The 27,340-nt window shown below is 37.4% G+C and overlaps 1 protein-coding gene across 3 annotated transcripts in view; it reads left to right on the top strand.

The window, feature by feature from the left end:
* LOC150089194 (T-complex protein 11-like protein 1) overlaps positions 1-27,340 on the top strand; it is a 177,383-nt gene that overhangs the window by 38,669 nt on the left and 111,374 nt on the right. For all 3 annotated transcript variants that reach the window (XM_090388342.1, XM_090388351.1, XM_090388335.1), the window contains exon 4: positions 19,927-20,047. In XM_090388342.1, the coding sequence (XP_090244468.1) occupies positions 19,927-20,047 (121 nt within the window). The remainder of the gene's footprint in view (positions 1-19,926; positions 20,048-27,340) is intronic.

Raw genomic sequence — 27,340 nt, 5'->3', positions numbered from 1 at the left:
TGGAAAAGCGGTACCAAGGTTGCTGGGATCCTGTAATGATGGGGGATTACTGCTGGTTCCTTGTGAGGGTGAGTAAGCAGGAATACAAGAGAAAATCCTTTAGTAGCAAACATTTTTAAGGACTGCTGATTAAGGAATTCTGATTGTATATTATTAAAATATAACTGTTTTGAAATGATTTATGATATTTTTTCCGAAGTTAAATATAGAGAATGTATAATATTTTTTTACACTTGTATTACAAACTTGAATTATACTTATATATCCCTTTATTTTAACATTAAACGTTGGTACATCTTTTGATGTAGACATGGTAGAGACTTTTTATGGTGATTTTCGGAATCGGTGCGTTTATTTCTTCCAGAATCACATATTTTCATTGCAGAGGTATAAGAAAAAATATTTTTTGTTGGCTAGTATAATCATTATCAACAGTCAATATGAGCATTATCCAAAACAAGTTTTGCCAAACTAGTCAAGGAATTTTTTATTATTATTATTATTAGCCGTATGGTGCAAGGAAGCCTGAGGCTTATGCTGTGCCAGCCAAAAAAAAAAAAATTCCTGCCTTACCCTGAGAGAGAGAGAGAGAGAGAGAGAGAGAGAGAGAGAGAGAGAGAGAGAGAGAGAGAGAGAGAGAGAGAGAGAGAGAGAGAGAGAGAGAGAGAGAGAGAGTCAGAAGCAGAAGAGAATCGGCAAGAAAGAGAAGAATGATTATATCCAGCTCAGGAGTCTAGGTTTGCTAAGCCCATACTCACCAGATGTGAGCCCCTAGAGTAAAAAAAAAATAATATATATATTGTACGTTACATACCCTTATCTTGGAAACTCCTCAGTAGAAGACAGGTGAATTAATGATACATTTAGTTACATGATCTACTGATTAACACACAATTAATTTTTTCTAAAATATTACAAACTCATTGATTGTAGGTCCTATTTTTGTCTTCCTATAGAGAAACCTTTCAAATGGGAATATTGCCATTCTGTACAAAGTATTGTATACAGGGTGATTGGTGGGAATGATTTTGGAATTAAACTGACGGAATTGATCCTTAAGTGTGTCCTCATAGTCTCTGAAACAGATACCATGAGGGTGTTTTAGAAAAACGTGTGAAGCAGTAACTCATAGAATTCCTCAACAACAATAAAATAGATAATGGCATGCTCTCAGAAATCACTTCAATAATTTGGAATCCCTTTATATATTTGGAAGCGTAAAAGCTCAAAAGGAGAGTTTCCTCATATAATTTTATTAATTTATGAATTTTTATAAATTAATAATTTGTGGATAAAATTATGAATAGCAAGCACCACTCGAGTCAGTTCTCCATTGTATTGGCATCATTCAACTAAAATTCTACCCACAAACAGTTACACACCCACAAGAACTTGACCAATTGACTTGAATACCTACGATATGTACAGATATAAGGAATGCAGAAATGGAATTTGGGGAGTACAATGCGTAAGGAAGGATAAACAGGATAGGAAAGGAGGAGGGGTTATGGTATTAGTTAAGAAACATAAAATCCAAGGAAGTACAGCCAGTCAACATGGCTGGACATTGCAGTGTCAAGTCAGTTTGGTGTGACATAAGCACTGGGAAATCAAAATTGAGAGTAGGAGTGTGTTATAGGCCTAATGACTTTGATGAGTATAATAAACAACTTACGGGGAAATTGAGTGGGCCAGTAAATCAAAGAGTCTTATAATGGGGGATTTTAATTTCCCAGATATTGACTGGAATTTGTGGGTTAGTCACTCTCACACTATCAGCAGCATATTTGGGAGGCAACTAGAGGGAGTAATACTCATGATCTGATTATCAGTAGTGATTATTCATGCATTAAGAATCTGCAGATAAAGGAACCACTAAGTGGCAGTGATCACAGTGTGCTGAAGTGGGATTTACTCAAAGAGGTAACTACCATCAGGGGTAAAGGGAAGTGTTTTTGCTTTCCTAAAGGTGACTACAGTGGTCTGAGACAGTATTTAAATTCTATACAGTGGGACCAACTGATGATGTTACCAACAGAAATTTCAAAATGGGAAGCATTCTAAGAATTAATCTTGGAAGCTACTAGGCTTTACATACCAGCTAAGAAATATTGTTCTAGGTTTAGGCCTAAATGAATGTCAGATGAACTAATGAGACATGTTTTTTTTTTTTTTTTTTTTTGATTTGGTAGTTGTTGGCGCATCGGCTTCTGTGGCCATATTGCACCTCCCAAGGTTTTTGCAGTACTTTGATCCAAGCCCGAGGCGGGAATCGAACCCACGACCTTTGGGTTGCCGGGCAGGTACTTTACCCACTCGGCTAGCCCGGTCAGCAATGAGACATGCGGCAGAGAAGAAAAATGTGTGGGATACATATAAATTAATGGATGACATGGAAGCCTATGATAGATATAAGCTGGTCTGTAACCAAGTTACAAAGGAGGTAGTAGTAGCAGTAGTAGTGGCATGTGATGCAAGAAAGCAAGTGTGTGAGCTTATGCAGCATCAGCCAACAAAAAAATTTACAAAACAATTCTCTCTAAATGTTTGTCCAGCTCCTCCTTAAATTTATTTAACCTATCAACTTCCACAATGACAGATGGATGTTTGTTCCAGCAATTAACCACCCCCCTGGCTAAAGGCAAATTTCCGCACATCTATTCAACATCTGTCTTTCCTTAATTTGAATTTATGCCCCCTTAGGTTTGTTATTTGAACAAGTGGAAGTATCCCATCAGAATTCAGCATACTCAGCACATTCAAGGCCTTATATACCTCAATCACATCACCTCGCAGATGCTTAGTCTCTAGCCATTGCAATTTGCAGAACTTAAGCCTCTCTTGGTAAGAGGATCCCTTCATTCCTCTTGTTGCCATTCTCTGTACACGCTGAAGCAAATCACATCCTTCCTAAAATGAGGCCTCAAGACCTGTTTGCAGTACTCAAGGCGTGGTGGCCACCATTGCCTTATACAGAGAAACAATCACCTCCTTTTACCTGCTACCAAAATTCCTATTTATCATTGACAAAACCCCATGACCTGCCCTGACAGCCTGTCTGCATTGCTCAGAAAACTTTATATCTGACTGTATGATTACTCCCAGGTCTTTTTCATTTTCTACCACCGTAAGTGTAGTACCACACATTTGGTACGTTTTTCTGGGGTTACTTCTACCCATATCCAGTACTTTGCATTTGTCAAGGTTAAACTTCACTTGCCACTTCTCAGCCTATCTGCCCAAATTTTCTAGATCCTGTTTCAGTAGCACACTGCCATTACTGTCATTAGCAACCATGCCATGCCAACCTTTGTATCATCTGCAAACTTCGACACTAAGTCTGATATACCTTCATTAATATCATTGATAAATAAACAAAACAACAGTGGACCCAACACCAAACCCTGTGTGACTCCACTAATAACATTAGTCCACAAAGAGCACCACATTGATTACCACCCTCTGTCTTCTTCCACTCAACCATCCTTTTATCCATTGTAGCAATTTTTTTTTTTTTATGTAAACCCCAAACACGAGAGGTATTAGAACCTATAGTACTTAGTACCGTGCTTGGGTTGGAGGTTGAGAAGTCGAAAGAAGATATTTGTTGACATTGGACTTGAACTCCTGTAGACTGTAATTTTCAGGAAATATGTGTGAAGGAAGGTTGTTCCAGAAAATGGCAGTTGAATGAATAAATGAAGAAGATGAAAAGTTGGTTGTGTGAGTTTGAAGTTGGACAGTAAATGGATGTTGGCTGGTGGCGGCACGTGTTTGGACTGTTTTGAAAGAGAGCGTGGGAATTATAGAAGCCAATTCAGAAGAACAGTGACCATTGAAGTATCTGTAGAAGAGGCATGCAGCAGAAACAGTATGTCTATGAGACAGCGAGTGGAGAGACTGTTAGAGATGAATCATTAATTAACCTAACTGTCCTCTTCTAAATGGAATCAAGAAGCCTAAGAGAGGTTTTGGGGGCACCACCCCAGATGTGGGAACAATATTCCATGGCAGGGCGGATTTGCAATTTATACAGAATGAGCAGCTGTTTGGAAGAAAAGTAATGCTGAAAGCGAAAGAGAAAACCAAGTTTTTTAGATGCAGAGGAAGCAGTATTAGTAATGTGCTTGTGCCAAGAGAGGTTAGAAGTCAGAGTAATTCCCAAAAGAGATATATCATTTTGCCTAGAAATCGGAGTGTCACTAAAGGTAAGCATAGGAGCAGAAGAATCCTTTTGCGAGATATAAGACAAGACTGAGTTTTAGAAATGTTGAAATCAACTAAGTTGTCTTTACCCCACTGGAGAATTACCTGAAGATCAGCATTTAAGGAATTGGTAGAAGATTTTCGAGACGTTGAAGCATTAGCATTAGTAGAGGCATTTGATGCAAGAAAGCAAGCTTATGCAGCATCAGCCAAAAAAAAAAAAAAAAAAAAACCACTTCCACTTCACCCCTCTGTTCGTTCAAAATACCTGTCCAGCTGAGCCTTAAACTTATTTAGGCTATCAACTTCCACGACAAGGGATGGAAGTCTGTTCCACCAACCAACCACCCGCTGGCTAAAGGCAAATTTCCACACGTCTATCCTACATCTGTCTTTCCTCAATTTGAATTTATGCCCTCTCAGGTGATTATTCTGAGCGAGAGGAAGAATCCCATCAGCATTGAGCATGCTCAAACCATTCAAGGCCTTATACACCTCTATCAGATCACCTCGCTGGTGCCTAGTCTCCAGACACTAATTTGCAAAACTTAAGCCTTTCTTCGTAAGAGCACCGCTTTCTTCCATTCACTAATCTTGTTGCCCTTCTCTGTACTCGTTCCAGCAACTCTACATCCTTCTTGAAATGAGGCCTCCAGACCTGTATACAGTACTCTAGGTGTGGCCTGACCATTGCCTTATACAAGGGAATAATCACCTCCTTATCCCTGCTAGAAAAATTCCTATATATCATTGACAATACACCATGAACTACTCTTGCCGCCCGTCTACACTGCTCAAAGAACTTCATATCTGCCTGCACAACCACCCCCAGGTCCCTTTCATTCTCTACCATTGTCAGTGTAGTACCACAGAGTTGATACGTTGCTCTGGGGTTGCTGTTTCCCATATGTAGTACTTTACATTTGTCAATGTTAAACTTCATTTGCCACCTCTCAGCCCATCTGCTCAACCTTTCCAGATCCTGTTGCAGCAGCATAGTGTCAGTAGTGTCCTTGACAACCCTGCCTACCTTTGTATCGTCTGCAAATTTCGACATTAAGCTTGATATACCCTCATCAATATCATTTATGAATACAGAAAACAATAATGGACCCAACACTGAGCCCTGAGGGACTCCACTAATAACATTAGTCCACGACGAGCAGTGTCCATTGATTACCACTCTGTCTTCTCCCCCCCAGCCACCCCTTTATCCACAGCAGCAATTTGCCTCTAATGCCACACTGCTCCAATTTGTGCAGCAGTTTTCCATGTGCAACAGTATCAAAAGCCTTTCTAAGATCGAAGTATATAATATCAAAGTTATTTCCTGCATCCAGTTCCTTTGTGACTGCATCATAGTATCCAATCAAATTGGTCAGGCATGAATTCCCCTTAACAAAACCATGCTGTGTCCGAGCTATAGCTGAAGTCTTGTCTAGATGATCCTGCAATGCATCTTTAACCAGTGACTCCATCATTTTAGCCGGAACAGAAGTTAAACTAACTGGTCTGTAAGTACTCATGTCACCCTTCTATCCCTCTTTGTGAATTGGGGATACATTTGCACATCTCCAGTCTGTGGGGACCTTCCCTGAGTCCAAGGATGCTCTCATAATTATGGCTAAGGATTTGCTTACTTCGTTTACCGTGTCCTTTAATATAACTGGATAGATCCCATCTGCACCAGATGCCTTTCTTATGTTTAACTTCAACAATTTCTCCTCCACTTTGCTTTCAGTTATTACAAAATAATTAACCCTGCTACAATTTTATTACCAAATTACAAAATTACTACAATTTGATAACCAAATCAGTTATTACAAAATTGTAACCCTGCTACAATTTAATAACCTTCTTCTTCTTCTTCTTTTAATGCTGCCGAATGGCGTTTGCGACTTCGTTTTGATATTGTCCTCTGTCTAGCACTGTGTGTAGAATTTGTGCTGTTGTCATGTGAAGCCAGGTGTTGATGTTATCTAGCCATGCCATTTTCGGTTTGCCTGGGCGTTTCTTGCCTTCGATCTTTCCCTCTAGTATGAGTGGTAGTAGGTGATATTTTTGTTGGTTCCTAGCGATGTGACCTAGGTATTTGCATTTCCTGCTGATGATGGTTTTGAGCAGGTCCTGTTCTGTGTGCATGTCCTGCAGGACCTTTATGTTGGTTATCTTGGCTGTCCACGGGATTTTCAGCATTCTTCGGTAGAGCCACATTTCGAAGGCCTGGAGCTTTTTTGTAGTGGCTGATGTTAGAGTCCAGGTTTCTACACCGTAGAGCAGTATTGGCCAGATGTAGCATTTCAATGTGCGTAATTTGAGCATGATGTTCAAGCTTCTGTCGGTGAGGAGGGTTTTCCACTTGGTGAATGCCTGCCTGGCTTGTTCAATTCTGCTTTTGATTTTGGCCTCATGGTTCAGCTGGTCATCAATGAGTACTCCGAGATACTTGAAGCGGTGTATTTGCTCTAATTTTTCATTGTGTAGTTTGACGTTTCTAACATTCCATGTAGCTAGTTTCAGAAAATTCTTCGACGCAAGCTCGGAGATTCTTAGCACCCCTGTCCCATTCAAGGGACGCCGAAACTCGGGGCCGTGGTTTATTTTGCTTGCTATCATTGAAGTTTTCAAGGGAAGGATAATCCAAGTAGTTTCCCGTTGCTTTCTTGGATCACAATTTAGTTGAAAAGGTCATGTGTGGACCTTTTGAAACGGGTTTCGTCTGACGTCTCCACTGAAACCTTTCCGCCATGGGAGGCCCTTCTGGGAGCATATAGCTCCCGACGGTATAGCTTTCAGTTTCTTCAACGTACACAAACTCTCTCGCCACGTTAAGGCACCGTTTCTCAAGAGAGGATAACCTTCTGGCATTTTCAATCCTTAATAACTCCTCATGTGTGAATGTAGATGCAAAATACCCATTCAGTTTGTTTGCTGTCTGAGCAGGATCATCAACAGTCGAACCATTCGTATCAAGTGGACCAATCAGATTCATCTCCTTCCTTTTAGAGTTTATACAGGGTGTTTCAAAAATATTGATATAAACATTTAGGGGAGGTAGGTAACATCTAAAGGAATGTGAATTGCATAAGAACCCATCACCGGAAATGTCACCGTAAGTTGGTATACGGCACGGTAGTCGCCGCACGAAGAGCATACATTGATATATGAACTGTGAGCTGGCAGACATGCACCTAGTGTATGGATTAGCAGAGGGCAATGGACGAGCTGCTCAACGAATTTATGGAGAACGCTTCCCAGACAGACATGTACCGGACCACCATTTGTTTGCGTGTGTGCATCAAAAATTGTGCGATTATGGGTCATTTAGAGGTAACAGGAGTAGTGTGGGTAGACCATGTTCGACGCTAACTCCTGTCATGGAAGAAAGTGTGTTGAATGCCATCCAGTATAATCCTACTACTAGCATGTGTGCCATTACCTCTGCCTTAGGAGTGTCTCGTTGCAGTGTACAGCGTGTCTGGCATGACAATTCCTTACACCCCTTTCATCTCCAAAGTGTTCAGTTACTGCTCCCCCAAGATCATCCTGCACATGTGGCTTTTGGGCAGTGGTTTCTCCAAGAAAGTGTTCAAGACTTGAATTTTCCAGCCTGTGTTTTATTCATGGATGAGGCTTATTCAATCAGCACAGTGCTCACGTGTGGTCTCACGAAAACCCACACAGTGTGCGCCCCTATGCGACAACATCGATTCATAATAAATGTGTGGGCAGGTATGGTCGGTAACTGCTTAGTCGGCCCATATCTGTTACCATCCCACATGAACTCCGCTAAATATCGGATCTTTCTTGAATAAGTTCTACCTGGGTTACTTGACAATGTTCCAGCAAATGTGAGATGCAACATTTGGTTTCAACATGACGGGGCACCTGCCCATTATGGAAGGTGTGTTCGTGACCACTTGAACAGGCTTTTTTGGGCGTTGATGGACTGACCGTGGTGGACCCGTTGCCTGGCCCCCACGCTCACCTGATTTATCAAGCCTTGATTTCTTTCTGTGGGGACCCCTCAAATCTATCGTGTGTGAATTGCCTATGGAGATGGAAATGGATGTAGTGGCGAGATTCATCTGCACTGCTGCTACTGTCAAACTCCAGGTGTGTTCGACCGTGTCCGCCAATCCATGCTGCGTCAGTGTCATGCATTCATCGCATCTCATGGTGGAACCTTTGAGCATCTGTTGTAACATCACGAAATGTATCTATCTTGTACTCCATTGTTAATATTATGTGAAATAAATGTTTGCACTAATTACTGTCTTGTGTCATTTCTGCTTCTTGTGCCTCTGCTACTACTTTCCAATGACATTTCTGATTATTGGTTCCTATGCGATTCACATTCCTTTAGATGTTACCTACCTCCCCTAAACATTTGTACCAATATTTTTGAGACACCCTGTATAAGTAAAGCAATCCTTGCTGTTTTTCTTAGCATCCTTTTCCAAAGATTTCTCGTAATCTGCCTTTGCCTGCCTAACTTCCTTTGTGACTTGATTACTTATATCTGCCATAGGCTTCTGTGTCACTTGATTTATATGCATTCCATGCATTTTTCTTCTCTGTCACGAGTCTCATTAATTCATTTGATAACAATTTAGGCCTAAACCTTGAATAGTATTTCTTAATAGGTATGAAACTTTTAGTAGCTTCCATGATTAATTCCTTGAATGCTTCCCACTTAGAATTTGCTGTTGGTAACATCATCAGTTGATCCCACTGTACAGAAATTAAAAAGTGTCTGAGACCACTGTAGTCACCTCTACGGAAGCAAAAACCCTTTCCTTTACCCCTGATGGTAATTATATCTTTAAGTAAATCCCACATCAGTACACTGTGATCACTGCCGCCTAGTGGTTCCTTTATCTGCAAATTCTTAATACACGAATGATCACTGCTAATAACCAGATCAAGAGTATTACCCTCTGGTTAGGCGCCTCCGTAGCCAGGTGGGAAGGAGCAACAGTGCGCAGCACACGCTTCTTGATTAGACCGGGGTTCAAGCCCGTCACCACCAAATACGGGGGATGCGGGAAGGTCAGGGAATGACCACCGCATATCCCGGAGCAATATGGCCTTAGTTGCTAATGCTCCTAAAAACCAAATAACAACAACAACAACAACCCTCTGGTTGCCTCTCGAAAGTGCTGCTGCAGGTTAGGGAGGCAAAGGCAGATTACAAGAAATCTTTGGCAAAGGATGCAAAGAAAAACAGCAAAGAGTTCTTTACCTGTGTAAACTCTAGAAGGAAGGAAGGGGATGAATCAGATTAGTCCACTGGATATTGATGGTTCAACTGTTGATGATCCTGCTCAGGTAGCTGATAAACTGAATGAGTATTTTGCATCTACATTCACACATGAGGAGTTATTCAATGGGGGGAAGGCCAGAAGTTTGTCAAACTCTAACAGAGAGCTAAGTGCTTTGTAATAACTGAGAGCAAAGTGGAGGAGAAATTGTTGAAGTTAAAAATAAGGAAGGCACCTGGGGTGGACAGGATCTATCCAGTTATATTGGATAGATGGCAGCAAATGAAGTTGCAAACCCTTAGCCATAATTATGAGAGCTTCCTTGAACTCAAGGGTTAAGTTAAGTTAGGTTATGTTAGGTAAGGTAGGGTCTCGAAGATACCTTGGTTACTAATAGAGGGAATGAATATGAAATTTTCATGGTTATAAATTATACTAGGTCATAAATTTAAATTATGCGGGAAGAGTTTTAGACTAGATAAAAGGTTTTTTTTTTTTTTTTTTTTTTTAGCAGAAAGTTGTTAATTTCTGTGGGTTATTGAGCTTGGGAATATTTAAAGGTCAGTTGTGTCACCAAATTTTTTCAGTTGGCCAGTTGTGTGGTCAGTTGCGTGGGGGAGGGAAACACATGGGGAAATGACATTAACGAAGGGATAGAAGGTGTGATATAAAAATTTGCAAATGATGTAAAGATTGGCAGAGTCATTAATGATCGGTGCCAATCAGCGCTCCTTCAGAATGACTTGCACAGACTTCAAAGATGGTCAGAGAAGTGGCACTTGGGGAATAGCAACCCACAGATTGAGGGTTTAGTGTCAAACAGTGTTAACTACAAAATCATTTTGTAGTTGATGTTTTTGTAATTAACAAAAAAAAAATCATTTGGCATTTTCTTGGTATACTGGAAATGTAAGCTAAATTGTAAAGTACTAGAGAGATGCAGTTCTATGACGTGACATGCATTGTTATTTGTATAAAGTAAAACTGAAATTATTGCAAAAAGAAAATGCAGTTTTGTAGTTAACGTTGTTTTACACTAAACCCTCGAAATAAATTATACACTTCTTAGGGTTGAATTAAAAACAGTGGAGGAGGAAAGGGATCTGGGAGTTACAATAGGGGCACATATGAAGTTTTATGAACAGTGCAAACAGCCAGCAAGGAAAGTGCATGGTATCATATCGATGATTTATTGAACATTATCCTGTAGAGATTGGGAGGTTATAATCTCACTGTATAAGGCAACTCTGAGCCCACATTTGGAATATTGTGTTCAAGTATGGAGACCTCATCTGAAAAAAAGACTGTGAGCTTCTTAAAAGGGTCCAAAGACTGGACTTGAATGGTGTGAGATCTGCAAAAGGACAGCGATATGAGGAAAGTCTCCGATTATGTGAGCTACAGAGCTTGGCAGCTAGGTACCTCAGAGGTGACCTGATTGAGTTTTATAAGGCCTCTGAGAGGGATTAGTAAAATGAATAATGAAGGTGGAATTCTCACTTAGAAAGAATTCCAGAACTAGGGGCCATAAATTTAAATTACAGGGCTTGAGGTTTAGATTAGATTGTAGGAAGTTTTCTTTTACCCAGCGAGTTGTTGATTGCTGAAACAAGTTTCCCTTGCGGTTAGTTGGTGCTGACAGTTTGAATAAATTTAAAGGTCAATTGTATAGTTGCCTATGTGAGGAGGGAAGCATATAATTTGCATTTTCTTATCTACTTTTTTTTTTTACAGTGCAGCAAAAGCCAGTAGCCTCCTTGCACCATATGGCAAATACTATTACTATTACTGACTGTTGTAACATGTAGTGAAAACTTTATCGAGAGGCAGAGTATTTGAGTGGTACAGACACTTTAAGGATGAATGTGATATTGTTGATAATGATGTAAGATGTGTCAATGTAAAAGACCTTGACATGAGCAAATGGAAACTTTCACATTATAAGTCATTTATTAAATAAGAATTTAAGAGAGCCTCTCAAGTTGGAATATCATATGGCAGTAATTTAAAAAAAAATTTCCAAGCCATTGTAGCTGGTATTTTAAATATGAAAAGATCCAACAGATGGAGACAATAGTGGAGCAAATTTTCAAGATAGTTATTTGAAATTTGATTGTGATACAGGATTTCTAAAAACAAAACTTACTGGAGAGAAAACACGGTGTTATCTTTATGACGTACACAGAAGTTAATCCTCTGAATGAAAGTTTTTTTTCATGTCTCTCTCTCTCTCTCTCTCTCTCTCTCTCTCTCTCTCTCTCTCTCTCTCTCTCTCTCTCTCTCTCTCAGGGAAAAAAAAAAATCTGGTTTGACAGGTCTCAAAGATAAGGTTACTCTATAATTATTCTTGACTACAAAGGCATAATTCGTTGATTTATACACTTTATACTTCAAAGACATAAAACTTTTTTGGCTATAAAGGCATAATTCTTTATGAACAGTATTCCCGTAGCGGGCGTACTATTAATTTGAGTGTACTTATAAATCATTATACACTTGAGAGAAGCATCCGAAAAAAAAAATTGTAATTTACAATGGGCAAGAAAAAATTATAAATTACTCCCTAACAGTGCTCCTGCTCTAGAGGCATAGCTACCATGTTCCAAAAATTAGCAAAGCATAAAGACCCAAGAAAATTTTTTTTTTTCCATATAAATACTATAGAAAGAAACTATATCAACAATAATAATAATATTATTATATAATAGTAGAAAGCCACCATACATTATATCATTTCTTGTATTGGTAGCTAGTGTTGAAAGGTAACTTAATAAATTAAAAATAATAAGACTACAAAATAAATTCTATAGGGCAAGCTAGATTAAATTATCTCCCTTTACTAGCTACTGATCACAAAATAACCACTGAAATGGACCTTAAAGAACAAATTACAGATTTTGCAAACATAATTAGGGGCAGGGAAGATAAATTTTTAAATAAGAACCAAATTTCTAAATTAACTAATTATAACATTATACATTATTAACAGTGTATTGTTAATAATGTATGTCACAACAGGTGCTTTTCAAAAAACTTCAAGTTTTTAAAAATTTTTTTTGTAGATTAAGATTTGTTGAATATTATTTAAAATTCATATAAATAATTTTAAAAGTCAGGTACTGACATTATATGTTAATAAAAATAGAGGGGGTAGGGTCCTTCAGGGGTCATTGAATAGCAGCCCAAAAATTCTAGCTACACTGCTGCCCTTCTCATCATGCAATAATGAGTTTTTGATACCTTGCCGGACAGTCTGACTTACATCTTCCTTATTCACATATCCTTGTTGCTTATGATTTTTGTTCTTCCCAAACTAAGGAACTCTTTAAAGGGGTGACAGTTCTTCAGAGAAGCAGAAGTTATGGCAGCCACAACGAATCGAATTGAGGAATTTTAAAAAACTGACTTGTGAGACACTTTTTTGCAGTTATGTAACTGATGGGGGAAAAATGTATACATAGCCAAGGCTTATTTTGAAAAATTTAATATTTTATCTGTAAATGTCATGTTACTTAAATAAAAATTTAGTTCTGAAACTTTTTTATCCTTCCTACGAGCACACAATGTACTTTTCAGTGGTCCACTTTTATATAAATTTTTCAATAAAGAAATAAAGTTGCCAAGATCAATAAAAAAATCAATCTTATTTTAATCAGAAAAGGAAAGTAGACATTTTTTTTTAAATTCATGTTATTTCACTTATTTGAAGTCATATAAATATCCCTGTCAAGTGGTGGTTCTTTGGTGATTTCCATGATGTTGTAATGTATTCAGTTCTGTTGGACACAATGGCTATGTCAAGTTTCTGGGGAAACAAATTTTAATTCCGTGAAAATGTCAGAAAAAAAGCAGTGGACAGTTTAAAAAATCCAGTGATGGCAACATAAATGTAAACAACGTAAGCATGTTGCTGACATCACTGGATTTTTTTAAACTGCTCATTGATTTTTTCTGACTTTTTTGACTGAGTTAAAATTTGTTTACCCAGAAACAATGGCAGATAGTGATGTAAAAGATAAGGATAGTGCTGTTTCTCTAAAGAAAACTTTTACAAAGTTTGCCTTTGATTAAAAGGTACAATAATAGAAGTTAGTGTATAAGTTGTTTCAAACAGTGAATAAGTCACAAATTTAACCTCATTCATATTAGTTTGGCAACCATAATAAAAGACAAAGTGCAAATTTTGGTCCTCAAAAATAACAGATTCTGCTTTAAATGGAATTTACTTGTGACAGTAGGCTAGAACCTAACATTCCCCCCCCTTAAAATGGGGGAACACTAACTGATTTGATCCCCCCTACCCCAGGAGGTTTCAATTAATTTAGGGGTACAGTCACAAAATTTTAAAAATTTGCCTCTTCAAGTTTTAAATATGATTGTTTTTTTTTACTACATATTGTGTAGCAGTGGGAAAAGAGGGAGGGATTTTTACTCAGGGGAAATTATACTTTCAATTGTTCGCTATGCATGGATTTAGAGTTAAAGCTTGTTTTTATTCTTTTGTCTTCTTGCATGGTTCTTCCCTCATTAAGCAGGTCTTTGAAATAATTTCCATCAATTCTGATTACATCTTACATGGATGCAGTTACTGAAAAATATTCCAGATAACAGATTTCCTGACTTAAATATAACATTTCAAAATTTTTTTATTTTTAATATTTCTTAATTCCTATTTATTATTCTATTTGTTTAAATTCAAAACATTGATATAATTCAAAATGAGGACACAGATTCTCTACAAGAGAAAACCACAGTAGTTTAGCATTTGTCTGATTTTTACGAATATTAGCGGGTCTTGATTACACAAGTTGTCTGCCCAACATATCTATTAAAGTTTCGAGACAAGAGGAGTCCCATAATTTTTTTTTGATACAATGTCAGATTCTTTTAAATTGAGTTTAGAATCAGTGCTACTACATAATGGCAACGTACTACCATCAGTTCCAATAGGCCATGCAGTTGATAGGAAAGAATCGTGGTAACATGAAGCTTCTTATTGACTCCATCAATTGCAAAGAGTACTAATGGCAGATTTGCAGTAACTTAAAAAAAGTTATTGCTATCTTGTTAAGAATACAGCAGGAAAATACAAAATTTTGCTGTTTGCTTTGAGAATGGGGCAGTAGAGCACAGTTTTCTCATTACACAAGAAGAGACCGGCCTTTAAGGCAATCACTCGATCCAGAGATAAAAAAAAAATTCTATTATAGTCCACTACTTGAGCCAACGTCCTGTTACCTCTCCTACAGATAGAATTGGGACTTATGAAACAATTTGTTAAGGCCCTGGGTCAAAACGGATCAGCTTTCAAATACTTCAAGGAAAAATTTTAAAGACTTAGTGAGATCAGAATAAAGGAAGGTGTGTTCATTGGCTCATAGATATGGGACCTTCTCAAGGATGAGTATTTTGACAAAATCCTCCATGATGATGAGAAAGTGGCTTGGGATGCTTTCAAATTTGTAACAGCAAACTTTCTGGAAACAATAAAGCAGATAACTATAAACAGCTTGTAAGAAACCTAGTGACATCATATCATAAATTAGGCTGTAACATGATATTAAAAATACACTTTCTTCACTCTCATCTGGATTTTTTTCCAGACAACTGTGACACATTAAGTGATAAGCATGGCAAGTGATTCCATCAGGACATCTCATCAATGGAGAAGTGATACCAAAGCAAATGGAACTCTGCAATGCTAGCTGACTGTTGCTGGACTGCAACAAGAGAAGGTCCAGATCCAAAATATTTAATATATTTTGTATATTTATCACATTGATAAATATACAAAACATCAGTGAGCTTAACAATGAACCCTGGGGGACTCCACTAATAGCATTAGTCCACGAAGAGCAGTATCCATTGATTACCACTCTGTCTTCTGCTCAACCACCCTATTATCCACTGTAGCAATTTATCATTAATACCATACTGCTCAAATTTCTACAGTAGTCTTCCATGCACAATAGTGTGAAAAGCTTTCCTGAAATCCAAGTGTATGATATCAATATTATTTTTTGTATCCGGTTCCTTTGTAACCACATCATAGTATCCAATCAAATTTGTCAGATAAGACTTTCCCTTAACGAACCTATGCTGTGTCTGAATTATTACAGCAGTCTTGTCTAGATGATCCTGCAATGCATCTTTAACCAGTGACTCCATTATTTTCCCTGGAACAAGTTAAATTAACTTGTCTGTAATTACTTGTCACCCTTCGATCCCCCTTTGTGAATTGGGGATACATTTGAGTCCAAGAATGCTCTCATAATTATGGCCAAGCGTTTGCTTACTTCCTTTGCCGCCTCCTTTAATATAACTGGATAGATCCCATCTGCACCAGGTGCCTTTCTTATGTTTAACTTCAACAATTTCTCCTCCACTTTGCTCTCAGTTATTACAAAATCATTAAGCACTCTGCTACAATTTGATAACCTTCTGGCATTTTCGATCCTTAATAACTCCTCATGTGTGAATGTAGATGCAAAATACCCATTCAGTTTGTTTGCTATCTGAGCAGGATCATCAACAGTCGAACCATCAGTATCAAGTGGACCAATTAGATTCATCTCCTTCCTTTTAGAGTTTATATAAGTAAAGCATCCTTGCTGTTTTTCTTAGCATCCTTTGCCAAAGATTTCTCGTAATTTGCCTTTGCCTGCCTAACCTCCTTTGTGACTTGATTACAGACTAGCTTATATCTCCCATAGGCTTCTGTGTTGCCAAATAACAAACAAGTTAATCTGACATCCATTTAGGCCTAAACCTTGAACAGTATTTCTTAATCAGTATGAAAAGCCTGGTAGCTTCTACGATTAGTTCCTTGAATGCTTCTTACTTAGAATTTACTGTTGGTAACCTCATCAGTTGGTCCCACTGTACAGAATTTAAAAACTATCTGAGACCACTGTAGTCACCTTTACGGAAGCAAAAAGCCTTTCCTTTACCCCTGATGGTAATTACATCTTTCAGTAAAATCCCACATCTGTGGTCACTGCCACTTAGTGGTTCCTTTATCTGCAAATTCTTAATGCATGAATAATTTTGATATCATATGCTTGGATTTCAGGAAAGCTTTTGATACTGTTGCACATGGAAGACTGCTGCACAAATTGGAGTGGTATGTCGTGAAGGACAATTTGGTACAATGGATAAAGGGATGGTTGAGTTCGAGACATTTTATAATATAACTCCTATTACTGGACTACATTGGCTGAATGAGGCAAATTACTAAAGAAGTAATGTAATATTTCACTGCAAATAGTGAAATTGTTTGAGAAAAATACCACTGTGCATTATGTTTTTCTTTCTTTACTGTCAGGTGATATTAGTTTACTCAGACAGTAAAGACAGAAAAATGTAATGTAGAGTATTTTTTTTTTTTCCAGACTTGAATGCCTACATTGCATTCAGCTAATGTAGCTTAATAATAAAAGTTATGTTATATACATAACAAAAATTGTTTTCAAACAGGAGTTTTTCTTCCATACATTGTTTTGGCTGCTCATTTAGAGATGGTACTGTTATTTATCATTTTTAGTGTTAATATTAGTAATGGAAAATGATGCAAGGAAGCAAACTTATACAGCATCAGCCAAAAAAAAAAAAAAAAAAAACCCACAACATCTGTCTATCTTTTATTTAATTCTTTCTTAAATTTATTCAAACTACACACCTGGACAACAGCATATGGAAATTAGTTTCAACAAACTCTAGGTGAAAGCAAATTTTTTCACATCTGTCCTTACAACCATCCTTTTTTAAATTTATATGCATTTATGTGTCATCCAATCAAGAGTTAGGATACGATCCTTATTAAATTTACTTAGCCCATTTAATGAGTTAAGCTCTTCGGTTCAGATCTTCTTGCAGGTGTTTAGTTTGCAAATGCTACAATTTGCAGAACCAAAGTCTTTTTTGGTAAGAATACCATTTTGTGTCCTTGTTACTTTTCTCTGCACCTGTTCCAACAGATTCACATCCATCTTTTTTTTTTAAGAAGAAGAATGTGAAGGTTTCCAGACCTGTATGTAGTACTTAAGATGTGGTCTAACCATTACCTTATATAACAGGTTTAATCACTTTTTTGTCCCTGCTGACAAAATACTTTTATATCATTAAACTTCATGCTTTAGTTTTCAAATGCTACAATTTGCAGAACCAAAGTCTTTTATGGTAAGAATACCATTTTGTGTCCTTGTTACTCTTCTCTGCAGTTCCAACAGATTCACATCCATCTTTTTTTTTAGGAAGAAGAATGTGAAGGTTTCCAGACCTGTATGCAGTACTTAAGATGTGGTCTAACCATTATCTTATATAACAGGAATAATCACTTTCTTGTCCCTGCTGACAAAATACTTTTATATCATTAACAGTACCCCATTGTGCTGCCCTAGTAGTCTGTCTACACTGTCAGAAACTTCATGCCAGACTGTATAGTTATCCCACAGATGTTTCCTTCTCTCCACTACACTAAATGTGATACCACACAATTGGAAATGTTATTCTGGGATTACTATTATCTACATGCACTACTTTGCATTTCTCAATGTTAAACTTTGATTACCACTTCTCAGCTGACCTGCCTAATTTTTCTAGATCTTACTGCAGAACCACCCTTCATATCATCCTCAAATTTGATATTAAACTTTATATATCATCATCAATATCATTAATAGATATTGAAAACAATAAAGGGCCTAACAGTGAACCCCAAGAGAATCCACTAATAACATTAGTCCAGAAAGAGCAGTGCTCATTAATAACCATTCTCTGTCTTCTGCCACAAGGCTGCAAAATCACCATTGCTCAGATGGAGCCAAGCATAGTTTGTAAACCCTTATATTGATTTCCAACAAGTGATATTTGATAAATGTCTCTCACTCTGGTGGACAATATAGAACAGATATGAGATGTCAGATTAAACTTGTGGTTTAGCAATCTGGTATATGTAAAGTTTGTGGGGAGGAGCTTGGCTGTTTGTTTGTTATTTGGTTTTTAGGAGCATTAGCAACTAAGGCCATATTGCTCCGGGGATATGCGGTGGCCATTCCCTGACCTTTACGCATCCTCCGTATTTTGTGGGCATGGGCTCGAACCCCAGTCTAATCAAGAAGCGTGTGTTACCCACTGCTGCTCCTGCCCACCTGGCTACAGAGCACCGAAGAGCTTGGCCTGACTCTGTATAGGTTACAGCAATCTCAATGCATTCTTATCTGCTGTGAGTTGAGGATTACTGTGTGTGTGTGTTGCAGTGGTTTAACATTTACTACTAACCACCTGCACTTTGAGTGAATGACACAGAGCTTTTATTATCGACTTTTCCGCACTATACTTGGATAGATTTAACCGACAAAGACAATTTATCAGATGCTTTTCCGTTTTTGCAGTGGATTAACCTTGTGCAATGATGATATTTAAATAGTAATCGTCTTTTTAGTTTTTGTTGCCCTGGTGAAATAATATATCTTTCATGTTTTAATGCCTGTGTTTTATAATATATTATATTTATTTTTTCTCACATTGGTGGTGCACTATGGCCATAGATGCCGATGGACCTAATAAATCCCCAAACAAACAAATATCTCACATTGGTATTAAGGGATTCTTATATATACATATAGCATATATTGTCCATTTGTATTCACCATGTTCTGTCTGCATTTAGATGGATTTCATGAAATTTTATATTTGTTGAAAATCCAGTAGATGGATTTTCATGAAATTTTATATTTGACTCTTTTAGAATGATTAGTCAAGCCTTCCCAAATTTCATTAAAATTGGAACAATAGAAATCTAGCATTGTATATTGTAACTGAAACGCTGAATATTATTTTTTTTTTCCATGTGCTGATTCGAGGAATGATATGGAAGGTGTGCAGAACTGAAATGTTCTTGGTTCACACATGAAATTCATCGAATTTTGCTCATTTTTTTTGTTATAAATCATGAATTATTGTTCTTTGTTAATGTGCTTGAAATGTTACACACTGTGTACATTAACTAACTGGTTTACTATTGAAATAAATGGATTTGTGTGATGGCCTTAGATGTTGCTGCTGTGCCTTCAAAATACCAAATTAACTAATTTAACCAGTGCTTTAAGAACCTCTACCAACTATCCAAAAAATATCTCACTCCATATCCAGTGATGTCACATGCTCTTTGCCCACAGCTACATGGGTTTGATCAGTGTGTTGTAGGATAAATGGATACCCCTTATATCATCAATCAAACATGTTTTTAACACACAGTTTGGTTTTAATGGGAGTTTATTGTCACAAGGGCAACTAAGGCCAAATTGTGCTTATAACTCATAATTACTCTTCTGAGTAAATTACATTATTTTAAGTTAAATTCATTTTTATAAAGATAAAGAATTTCTAAAGAGTTCAACATTTATATGAAGGATATTTGCATGTTTAATTTTTAAATTTTTCATTTTTTTAATAGTTTAGAAAAGCAGATCAGAGGTATTGCATATAAAGCCTTTTGGGATGTACTTCAAGAGCAACTAAGCACAAATCCTCCTGTTTATGATAATGCTATGGTCTTATTAGGTGAAATTAAAGAGGTATGGAATATACTTTTTTTACTTCTGTTTATGAAGTCTAAAAAGTTTTATTTTTTGGCTTAGTCACATAACAAAACTATAGTTTTTCTGGAAGGAAGCAATATTGTGATATGTTTATGTCAATAAAACTAAAGTTAAGGTTAATCAAAGTAATGTATTCTTGAAATTTGGTTATTTTTGTTGTTGTTGATGTCAGTTATGTATAGGTTTTAAGTAATTTTTTTGGGGAAAAATGGTAGGACTGAGTTTTAGGAATGACAGAAATTAACCCTTTTGTAAATATGTGTGTATGAAATTTTTTTTTATTATTTTTGTATATACAGCAATACCTCGCTTAGCACTGCTTCAAACAGCACGGGGTTCACTATAACACAGTTTTCAATTCAGTTTAGGTCTGCAAAAAGGCCTTTGTTATTGGGTTCCGCAATAGTCATAAAGTTTATTGCTTTATGACTATAAACTGGTGACTATGGGCTTGGCACACCCAGGGTCCTGAGCTGGATATCATCATTCTTCCCTTCTACTTCTGATTCTCTCTCTCTCTCTCTCACTCAGGGTAACTCGGAAATTTTTATTCGCTGGTGCAGCATAAGCCTCAAGCTTCCTTGCACTATATGGCTAGTAATAATAATAATAATAATAATTTTCCATCGCCCCAAAAGTGCCTGTTTGTTTATATTTTTGTATCTTAACTTATAATAAATTTATTAGTTTTCAGAGGAAGCAATAAACTTTATGACTAAGTTTAAGTTGAAAATTTACAATAATAGCCTAGACACGTACTCTACATATATGCTGCATTGTTGTAGCCTAGGTACGTGTACATAGGTGCCAACTCTATTGTCTCATGTGCCAATAGCTCTCCTCAGGCATTCAGCGGCAACAGTGTTCTGTGTTCCATCCTGATGAGACAAGGTGATAGCTTTTCAAACTTTTCATTTCACAATTTATTTTTTACCCTTTTAAATATGAAACAATGAGTCAAAAAAAGGAAAGGTAATGAAAGCAGTGGAGCTACTAAATGTAAATGGATTACATTAGAAAAAAAAATTTATATTATCAAGTGCCATGAAGATGGTGCATTGTATGCTAAATTCCATGCGAAAATGGAATGAATGAAGCACCAGTGCAAACGATTATTCAAAAGAAGGATTAGTATAAAGAGCAGGGAATTTCTACAGCACCTTACATGACAAAAGTGATAACTAAGCAAAGAAGTTCGCTATTGGTTAATATCGAATGTCTTTTATTAATATGGATAGAAGATTGTAATCAAAAGAGAATTCCTTTGAGTCAAAACATCATTCAAGCGAAAGCCATGAGCCTTTATAACATGCTGAAGAAAAAGAGGAAAATGAAGAGGAGGAGACTGAAGAAATATTTACAGCAAGTTGTGGTTGGTTTTTCTGATTGAAAAACTGTGTTGGGCTTCACAATGTTCATATCTCAGGTGAAAGTAAAAGTGCAAAAAAGACGCTGCTGCGGCAAGATTTTCCAGTGATTTGAAAGACATCATTGAAGAAGGTGGCTTCAAGGGTGAACAAATTTTCTACATCAACGTAACTGGACTGTTCGGAAAAAAATGCCCGCACGAACTTTTTTAGCTGAAAATGAAAAAGCTCAACCTGGATATAAAGCATCAAAAGATCATTTAACACTTTCTTCTAATGGATTGTGTGCTGATCCCATTGTTGTTTTCTGTATTTATTAATGATATTGATGAAGGTATATTAGGCTTAATGTAGTAGTAGTAGTAGTAGTAGCAGCAGTGGCATGTGATGCAAGAAAGCAAGTATATGAACTTATGCAGCATCAGCCAAAAAAAAAAAAAATCACACCATTCCCTCCAAATGCCTGTCCAGTTCCTCCTTAAATTTATTCAACCTATCAACTTCCACAATGGCAGATGGAAGTTTGTTCCAGCAATTAACCACCCGCTGGCTAAAGGCAAATTTCTGCACATCTATTCTACCTATGTCTTTTCTTAATTTGAATTTATGCCCCCTTAGGTTCGTAATCTGAACAATGTCCAAGTTTGAATGTCCAAGTTTGCAGATGATACAAAGGTTGGTAGTGTGGTTAATGACAGTAATTAAAGGTATGCTGCTGCTGCAACAAGATCTAGAAAAATTAGGCAGGTAGGCTGAGAAATGGTAATTGAAGTTTAACATTGACAAATGTAAAGTACTGCATATGGATAGCAGTAAACCCATAATAACATATCAACTGTGTAACTCAGGGTAATGGAAAATGAAAAGGATCTGGGGGTAATTGTGCAGTCTGATATGAAGTTTTCTGAGGAGTGCAGAGGGGATGCCAGGACAACTCCAGGGGTTTTGTCAATGATAAACAAGAATTTTGCTAGCAGAGAATAGGAGGTGATTATCCCATTGTAAAAGGCAATGGTCAGGCCACATCTTGAGTACTGCATTCAGGTCTGTAAGATTGGTAGGATTGTAAGTCTCAGTTTAGGAAGGGTGTAGGGCTGAAGGATGAGGTGATCTGATGAAGTATTTAAGGCTTTGAATGGCTTGAGCAAAAACCTCAGTCAGATAACTGCATAGTTGCCTAGTCTCCAGGCGCTGCAGTTTGAGAACTGAAGACTTTCTTTGTAAGATCACTCTTTTGTTCCCTTCACCCAACCTTGTTGCTCTTCTCTGCAGCTGTTCCAACAGATCTATATCCTTCCCAAAATAAGAGCTTCGGACCTCATTTTAGGAAGAATGTAGTACTCAAGATGCAGCCTAAACATTGTCTTGTGGAATGGGATAATCGCCTCTTTATCCATGCTAGCAAAACTTCTGTATATGATTTTTTTTTTTTTTTTTTTTTATGAAAACCCCAAACACGAAAGGTATCAAAACCTATAGTACTTAGTACCGTGCATGGGTTGAAGGAGAAGTATGGTGGGAGGGGAATGCCAGAAACTTTGCTCTAGGGACTAAACATGGGTTTCACCACTTCAAGCCTCCAATAAGCAAAGTGGTGGTATTTCACTGGTTGATGAAAGTCATCTACCACCTGATATATCACCCCACAAGCTGTGCTGCATGGCAGTACATCCTGAGCTGTTCTTGCTCAGAGAACTTCATATCTGACTGCACGATTACCCCTGATTTTTTTTTTTCCATTTTCCACTACCTTCAGTGTACTGCCATAGTTGATACATTAATCTGGGTTTACTGCTACCCATATGCAGTGCCTTGTATTTGTTAATGTTAACTTCAACTGCCATTTCTCAAGTGCATCTTCCTAATTTTTTTAGATCTTGTTGCATTAGCTTACCCTGGTTCCTGCCAATCTTTGTATTATATGCAAATTTAAGCATTAAACATGACATTCCTTTATTAATATCATTAATAAATATAGAAAACAACAATGGGCCCAGCACGTAATCCTGGAGGACTACAGTAATAACTTTAGTCCATGAAAGCAGTGACCATTAATAACAACTATGTCTTCTCTGACTCAACCATCCATTTATCCAGAGCAGTAACTTGCCCTTGTTACCACACTGTTCCAATTTGTACAGTATTCTCTTATGTAATAGTATCAAAGCTTTCTTGAAATCCGAGTATATGTTATAAAAATTATATTTTTTCATCTAGTTAATTTGTTACTGCATTGCAATCAGATTGATCAGACAGATTGACCCATAACAAATCCACGCTGACTGCACTATAATTGCATCCCTGTCCCTAGAGTCGTGCATTATTTCTTTAGTCAACGACTCCATTATTGACTCCTGGATTATAAGTTAAGCTAATAGGTCTGTAATTACTGATGTCACCTTTTGATGCCCCTTTGCGAAATGGAGATACATATGCACATCTCCAGTCCATAGGGACCTTCCCTAAATCCAGAGATGCTCTCATAATTATGGATAAGGGACCGCAAGTGGCTCGACAGCCTATGAATTAGTTATATTGGGAATAATATAAATAGAGACAGGGGTACACGCATTCATCCCCTCTTTGAGGCGGTAATCCTTGGAGGGGATGAACGTTTTCGCCTTGAACGCTCCCAAGCCGCTTCCGGTTCCAACATGTACGGGAACGGTACACATTTATGTGAGCTGCAACGTGAACCTGCTGGTATTTAATGAGGCACCGCAGAATAGAAGTGCACTGTTGAGGAAGAAGGCAGAAGCCTTTGAAAGCTTCAGTTATTTTAGCGCTTTTAATCTAGTATATTTTATTGCATTTTAATCAGTATTTTATTATCATTTTATTTGTACATTCACTGTAAACTACATTTGTTTTATTCTATCTTAATTCAGTATTTTATTATCAGTAACATTTTATTTGTATAATCACATTTATTTTGTTTGATCTACTGTAAATTTATTGTAAATTTAAATATAAAGCTTTTTAAGATTTTGGTTTTCGTTTTTACTTCAATGGTTGGTGAGAAACGCTAAAAATCATAGTATGAATATACCCAACCCCAGAGGCCTATTTGAAGAATTATGGATAAGGGTTTGCCTGCCTCCTTTGCTGTCTACATTGTTATAATTGTACAGAACCCTTCTACCCCAGGGACTTTTTTTTTTTTTTTTTTTTTTTAGCTGAACTTTAACAATTTCTTTTCCACTTTCCTCTCAGTTATCACACAATCATTTAGCTCCCTACTAGATTTTGACGAGCTTCTGAACTTCTGGCATTCCAAGAGATTTGTAATCAATTTGAGCAGGATCACCAACAATTAAACCATCGATAGCAAGTTGACCAATATGATTTAAACTCTTCGTTCTACTGTTAATATAACTAAAGAAATATTTGTGCTGCTAGGGACTCACCTTGCACTGACCTTAATCATTCCCAAATGTTCATGGATGATGGTTATAACTACTTCCTCAGATTTCACATTCCTTAGAGATTTGGAACACCTTTAAATGTCTATCATTCACACACAAGGGTTTTCATGGCTTGGCACATTTTTGGAGTGGTTGCTGTCACAGGCTTTCCTGGATGTGGTTCATCTTCGATGGACTCTATATCCCACTTGAATTGTTTTGACCAGAATTTCACCTGGTACTCTGAAGATGCACTGTTTCCATACACAGCCACTATCCTTTCATGAATGGCCTTTGGTCCAATTGCTTCTTTGGTGAGAAACTTGATGACTGAACAGTGCTCCAATCCATAATTTGATACAAGTATCTTCCTTCTTTCTGTTACAACAACCTAAAAACAAAATTAGTATTGTGATCAAAATTAGTATGATTCAAGTTGATAAATGTAGGAACATGATAAATCATGAATAATTGAAATATAACTATGGCAAGTACCTTAGGTATTTTAGCAGTGTGGTATTAGGGGCAACTTACTAATATAGGTAAAGAGAGGGTTAAGTAAAATATTCAGGAGTAATTGTACAGTTATAAATGGCAGATGTTCTTCATGGATTAATGTAACGAGTGAGGTTACATGTGGGTCAATGTTGGGCTTTATGGTTTTTAATATTTTTTTAATGATATTGATGTAGGTGTTTCAAGCTTGATGTGTAAGTTTGTTGATGATACAAACGTGGGTAGTAGTAATAGTAATAGCCTATGATGCAAGAGCTTATATAGCATCAGCCAAAAAAAAAAAAAATTCACCATACGTACCCTTTCAAGAATTTGTCTAGTTCTTCCTTGAATTTATTCAACTCATCCACAACAGATGGAAGCTGTTTCAACAATCAACCACCTGCTGGCTGAAGGCAAACTTAAATATATCTCTCTCTCTCTCCTGCAATCATCCTTCCTCAATTTGAATTTATGCCCCCTCATGTGTGTAGTCTCAACAAGTGGAAGAGAACCATTAACATTCAGTTTACTTAGTTTAATTAAGGCTTTAAACACCTCAACAGATCTCAATCTCCACAGGTGCCTAGTCTCAAGATGCTGCAATTTGCAGAACTGAGCTTTTCTGCACCCCTTTGTTTCCTTCACCAATCTGGTTGCCCTTCTCTGCCCCTGTTCCAGCAGATCTACGTCCTTCTTAAAGTGAGGCCTCCTGACCTGAATACAGTACTCAAGATGCAGCCTAACTATGGTCTTATACAAAGGGATAATCACCCTTATCCCTGTTAGCTGAAGACCCCATGATCTGCTCTGGCAGCCTATCTGCATAGAAAACTTGATATCTGACTGGACAATTACCCCTAGGTCTTTTTCATTCTCCACTACCCTGAGTGTGGTACTACACATTTGGTACACTTCTCTAGAGTTACTGCTACTTGTATGCAGTACTTTGCATTTGTCAATGTTAAACTTCAATTGCCATTTCTCAGCCCATCGACCCAATTTTCTTGTTGCACTAGCTCACCCTGATGACTGTTGTTAACCACCCTGCCAACCTTTGTATCATCTGCAAGCTTAGACATTAAGCCTGATATATACCTTCATCAATATCATTTATAAATATTGAAAAAAAAAACAATGGACCCAGGACTTAACCCTGGGGAACTCTACTAATAATGATATTTGATGATGAGAAGTGCTCAGTTGATAACCACTCTTTGTCTTCTTCCACTTAACCATCCCTTTATCCATAACAGTAACTTAATGTTACATTTTTCCAGTTTGTATAGCAGTCTTTTATGTGCAATAGTATCAAAAGCCTTCCTGAAATCCAAGTATACAATGTTAAAATTATTTTTTGCATCGAGTTCCTTGGTCACTGAATCATACTAACCAATCAGATTGGTTAGACAGGACCGCCCCTTGACAGTATGCTGTGACTGCAGTATAATTGCATTCCTGTCTAAATGGTCTTGCATTACTGCTTTAACCAGTGATTCTTTATTTTCTGTGGAGCAGATGTTAAATTAACAGGTCTGTAATTACTCATATCGCCTTTTGATTCCTCTTTATGAATTGTGTATATCGCACATGTCCAGTCCATAGGGATCTCCCCTGAATCCAAGGATACTCTCATAATTATGACTTAGGGTTTGCTGCCTCTCTTAACGGCCGACCGGGCTAGCCGAGTGGGTAAAGTACCTGCCCGGCAACCCAAAGGTCGCGGGTTCGATTCCCGCCTCGGGCTTGGATCAAAGTACTGCAAAAACCTTGGGAGGTGCCATATGGCCACAGAAGCCGATGCGCCAACAACTACCAAATCAAAAATCAATCAAGCCTCTCTTAACATAATTGGATAGATTCCATCTGCCCCAGATGACTTTTAAATGTCCATCCTCGACAATTTCTCCTCCACTTTCCTTTCAGTTATCAAAAAGTCATTTAGCATTAGTAGGGCATACATATGATGCAAGAAAGCAAGCCTATATAGCATCAGCCAAAAA

This window comes from Mastigoproctus giganteus, chromosome 2 (genome assembly GCF_048544385.1).
Source record: "Mastigoproctus giganteus isolate SK-2022 chromosome 2, ASM4854438v1, whole genome shotgun sequence".
Classification (NCBI taxonomy): domain Eukaryota; kingdom Metazoa; phylum Arthropoda; class Arachnida; order Uropygi; family Thelyphonidae; genus Mastigoproctus; species Mastigoproctus giganteus.
The sequence above is the reverse complement of the archived record's forward strand: the minus strand, read 5'-3'. Positions and strand labels throughout refer to the sequence as shown.